The sequence below is a fragment of the Octopus sinensis genome, unplaced genomic scaffold (assembly GCF_006345805.1).
Source record: "Octopus sinensis unplaced genomic scaffold, ASM634580v1 Contig15021, whole genome shotgun sequence".
Lineage (NCBI taxonomy): Eukaryota > Metazoa > Mollusca > Cephalopoda > Octopoda > Octopodidae > Octopus > Octopus sinensis.
Window position 1 is genome coordinate 22,398 of NW_021833476.1, and position 5,153 is coordinate 27,550.

At 32.3% G+C, this 5,153-nt stretch overlaps 1 protein-coding gene across 1 annotated transcript; it reads left to right on the top strand.

Moving 5' to 3' along the window:
- The first annotated feature begins 795 nt into the window (after nt 1-795).
- On the top strand, nt 796-1,836 carry LOC115230237 (zinc finger BED domain-containing protein 5-like). The gene has a single exon (XM_029800452.1). The coding sequence runs from the start codon at nt 796-798 to the stop codon at nt 1,834-1,836; it is 1,041 nt and encodes a 346-aa protein (XP_029656312.1).
- The last annotated feature ends 3,317 nt before the right edge of the window (nt 1,837-5,153 follow it).

The window sequence follows — 5,153 nt, forward strand, 5'->3', positions numbered from 1 at the left end:
TCACCTGTAATAATCAAAATTAGTTGCGGATCCACTTTTATACAGAATCTTTTTTGAATTCAGGATGATATAATCCGATGGATATTGACAATACAAAGGTTACTTCTGCATTTACGCATGAGGCTCCAAAGAAAGTTGTTTCGATAACTAAGCAGCTCTTATAAACAGTGTCACACGGCAAGTGATTTATGTTGCGATTCTGAGACCACAAAAAGATGGGACTCTTTTGACAGTCAAATTAGATGATCTAGGTCAGGGGTGGCCAACCGGTCGATCGCGGCATGTTTCGTGGTCGATCGCTCGATATATAAATTGCTAATTATTTTTTTTGTATTTAAATTATTATAAAAAAATATTTATCAATATTAAAGTAAGTATTTTTCACGTGTCTTGTTATGAGGTGTAACAAAAAGTCCAAATCATATAAATTTAATGCCAAATGGGAAAAAGACTATATTTTTACGATGCACATGGAAAAATGCACATGTATGCTATGCAATAAAATCATTTCATTACCAAAAAGGGGAAATCTTTGTCGGCATTTTAATTTTTTACATGCCGAGTTCAACAAACACTTTCCTTTAAATTCCTTATTACGGGAAGAGAAAGTTGAACAATTAAAAAATCTTTTTTTCACAACATACAATTTTGAAAAAGTTTATTAATTCGTCCAGATCTGCAACAATTGCATCATTGCGAGTGACTCGTCTCCTCGTAAAACACAAAAAACCTTTCACTGATGGGGAAATTTTAAAATCTTGTTTTTTGGAAGCTGCCGATTCACTATTTGATGGTATGAAAAATAAACAGGAAATTTCAAATTGCATCAAAGAGCTTCAGCTCTCAAAACAGTCAATTGTCAGAAGGGCTGAAAGCATTTCTGAAAATCTTCTTTCGCAGTTAAAAAAGGATCTTTACGCATGTTCGTGTTTTTCTCTACAGTTTGACGAATCAAACGATGCTATTGATATCGCCCAACTATGTGTATTTTCCCGTTTAATCTTCCATGATCTAACTGTCAAGGAAGAGTTATTTGCTATTATACCTATGAAAAAAAGAACAACTGGTGAAAATATTTATAATTCTTTCAAAACGTTTTTGTTATCATTCGAATTATTACCGTTAATGAAGAAACTTGTATTCATAACAACAGATGGAGCCCCTGCAATGATTGGGAATCAAAATGGATTTATTGCATTTTGTCGGAAAGATGAACATTTTCCGAAATTTTTATCATATCATTGCATCATTCACCAACATGCATTATGTGGGAAAATGTTAAATTTCAACTATGTTATGGAGACAACAGTTAAAATTATTAATTCCATCCGAGCCAAGCCCCTACAAAGAAGATTATTTCGACTTTTTTTAGAACAAGTCGATGCAATCTATGGCGATCTACCTTTACATTGTGACATAAGATGGTTAAGCAAGGGATTAATTCTCAGTCGTTTCAGAGAATTATTATCATACATTAAAGAATTTTCTAAAGAATTTAGCAAGATTTTTGACGTTGATCGAAGAAAAAGTCAAATAGAAATTATAAATCTAAAAAATGACATCACTTTAAAATTACATTCAAATGTCAACATGTGGAAATTTATGTCTCAGGAAAAATATCCAATTTTGATTGATTCGTATCAACGAATTCTTTCATGCTTTGGAAGCACATATTTATCCGAAACATCATTTTCAAGTATGAAAATGATAAAATCTCAATACAGGACACGTTTAACGGATGACCATCTTGGGGATTGCATGAGAATAGCAATAAGCTTATACGAGCCAGAATTTGAAATAATCGCAAGTGAATTACAATGCCAAAAATCGCATTAATTTTTAATTGTAAAATAAAATTTTTGATATTAAAATATATAAGTCGATCTCCAAAAAATCGCAAAATGAAAAGTAGCTCGCCGGTGAAAAAGGTTGGCCACCCCTGATCTAGGTACATCTGTGATCATTGTTAGAGATGATGTCGCTCTGTTAGACACATAATAAAGCGTGTGGCTACCAAACATTTTTAGGAATTCAATCAAAAGAGTAATGACATCGACATCATTGTCACCGAATATGAAGATCGCTTCTTTTCTCTCAATGACTTGCATCACCCGATGGACTGCAATATTCATACATAGAAATTAATCTGTCACCAGTAAATTTGGGATTTTTGCATTAAGACTTAATGCCTTAATGATTAAGGTATTTGTAGATCACTTCATAAGACTGAGAACCTCTAGAAACAAGAACCTGAGCCATTACCGGATGGATATTGGATTCTTTTTCAATAGAATCACACCAATCCGGCGAATAGTCAGAATAGACTCAAAGAGGAGTAGACTCAAGGAGTCCTTCCTCATGAGCTCAAGGTCTTCACGAATGCGATCAAATATATGATGGTATCATTCAAAGAATAACAATGATCGTCATCCATCCGCCATAAATGAGTATGGAAGCTGAACTGCTATGTTTTAGAAAGTAACAGAATAAAAAATGAATAATAAAAGATGTATAGGGTTTTCCGAGTTTTAACGTCAAAGCCCAAGCATTAGTGTTGACGCATCAAGCATTAGTGTTAATTCTCAAGAATTCTGTGTTAAAAGTAAAAGCTACATATGGACTGCTGAAGTCATTCCAAATTTTAATATTGAATATTTACCATCATACTCTCCTTTTATGTATCATTGAGAATATATTTGCATTAAGGTATTCTCCGGATAAAAGCGTCTTGTAATTTCCGAGAATGTCAACAGCGAAATAAAGTTGAAAAATGAATAGAACTTTGTTTTTTAGACCGTCGACACGAATGCTTGATGCATTAACACTAATTCTAGATCCGTAAGCACTAATGCTGGTACATTAACACTAATGCTTGCGGTTTTTACGTTAAAGCTCGGGAAACCCTATACAGTCCGACCTCAGCCCAATAAATCTCGGCCTTGGGGCACCTTCCATATTTGGGGCACTTTTTTAATAAAATCCATTTTATAGCAGCTTATTTAATAGAATACTAAATTAAAATATTATCGACCCCGCTTATTGGGGCATTTTTTAAAATAATTTTGTTTTGAACTTTTCAGGATTTGAGACAAAATGGAATTTCAATTTCCGGATTCGGCGATAAAATTACCTTGAAGACGCATAACCGGAGGGAGGCGAGCTGGCTCTTCAAGCGCGTTTCGGTCTCTATTCTACGTCGGAACTGCCTCTCGATTCGTCGGACTGACTCCCGGGTCCAATAGCTCTACTAATTCTGATTCATTTCTTTTTTTACAATTGGTTACGAAAAATTAATGATGAAATGTTTTCACAAAATAGAAAAATTTTAATTCTTCCTGATAATGCTACTTGTCATAGATGTCTAAATATTCAAATCTTACTTTCCTAAAATTCCAAAGAATACATTCTTAACTCCTTGATATGGGGATCGTCAATTTTTTTCAACTATCTTTTTCAAATGTCCTATATGAAGAAATTTGTATTGGCGATTTTATGAAAATTATTATGAGACATGAATATAAATATGCGACAGTTATCATATTTGTAGGATAAGTATGAAATCGAGTGAATAAAAAAAATGATTTCGAAATTAATAAACATTCAATCTGAACTATTGGAGACTATATTTCAAATGTAGTGAAAATATATTTTGATGGAACTGAAAATGGCTCTCAATTATATGATAATGAATATAGTAAACATATGCAATTGTATTTTTTGGAAGGCTTTGACGTTACGAAGAGGAGAAATTCTTCTATTAAAAAGCCTATATTATAACTGGGATGCAAGGTTACAAAATTATAAGCGAACTTTTTACTTGCTCATGAAATATTATTAACAAAATTTTTTTGATAACAAGCACTACTGTTGGACTATTTTTTTAAATAATTTAAGAAGCTTAAATGTAAAGTAAAGATGTGCGGTTGTTTTTTTGAATAGCTTTTTTTACGATGCAAAAATAAATTCTCATGAGATTCAACGCCTACATTACTCATTGTTAAAACGGAACCAATTTTAACTAAGGTTAAACTATTTAATTAAGGCATTCACCCCTTATTGTTGGAAATCATTCTCCTTGTTTAGATGTTGTTATATGTTCTATAGCTTCTATAGCTTTAAGTATCAAAATATCTAAAGTGCACTTTAATAGGTAAAAATTATTTTATCTCACTAAAAATTTCGGAAACAGACAACATGTCGGTTCATAAATCCTATAAAAATTCATTAAATTATACTACAACTTATTCCATCAAAAAGCATATGCAAAAACCGATTCCAAGAATAAAAAAATTATAAAGACTGTGTGTCTTTTATGCTTTGTTCAAATATGACCGGAAGTCATAAATTAAAACCAGTTATGTTTTAGAAATTTTAACTATGGATTTCTAGTCTCATATTATAGCTCACAAGCTTGGATGACTGCATCTATATTTATTGATTGAATTATCAGTTTTGATCTCTAGCTTAAAATTAAAAAGAAAATTTTATTTCTAATAGACCACTGTCCTGCACATTGTATCCCTCAAAATTAAATATTGAAGGAACTTATTTATGTATTAAAACCAAAGACGGATAAGCCAGTTAATTATAATAATTCCCGTGATCGCCGATCCAAACGAGGGAGATCCTACTGAAAGGTTCGATCCTGCCACATGATCGGCCTGAGACGACGATGTCCCAGGGTCTGAGATTACACCCCTCGACATTAATCCGGAAGTTAATAAATCGTCATTTTTATTATCAAATTTAGAAAAAAAAACCTTTGAGCATATAGTTTTTCTATATTTTTTATGGTCTGGGGATGCTTTCTATTGGAATGGGTTCGTTATGTTCATTGATGAAAAAATAAACTCAGGACAATATATAAACATTCTTGCTAACAATCTGGAAAAATCAGCCATTAAAATGGGATTAAACAGCTTCATTTCCAGCAAGATAATGCCCCATGTCATACTTCGAAAGAACAAAGGAGTATTTTTCTGCAACAAAATTAATTTACTCGATGGCCGCTCAATCCCCCGATATGAATCCCATTGAACATATTTGGTCAAAAATAAATATGAATTATCGAGGGATGATACAGAAAATCGACAAAAAATAAACATCAACAAAAGGAGAAAATATTAGAAATTGGAATAAATTCAATTGATTTT

Bases quoted from the DNA above. Each gene is read 5' to 3' on its own strand.
- LOC115230237 (XM_029800452.1), top strand. From the start codon at position 796: ATGAAAAATAAACAGGAAATTTCAAATTGCATCAAAGAGCTTCAGCTC.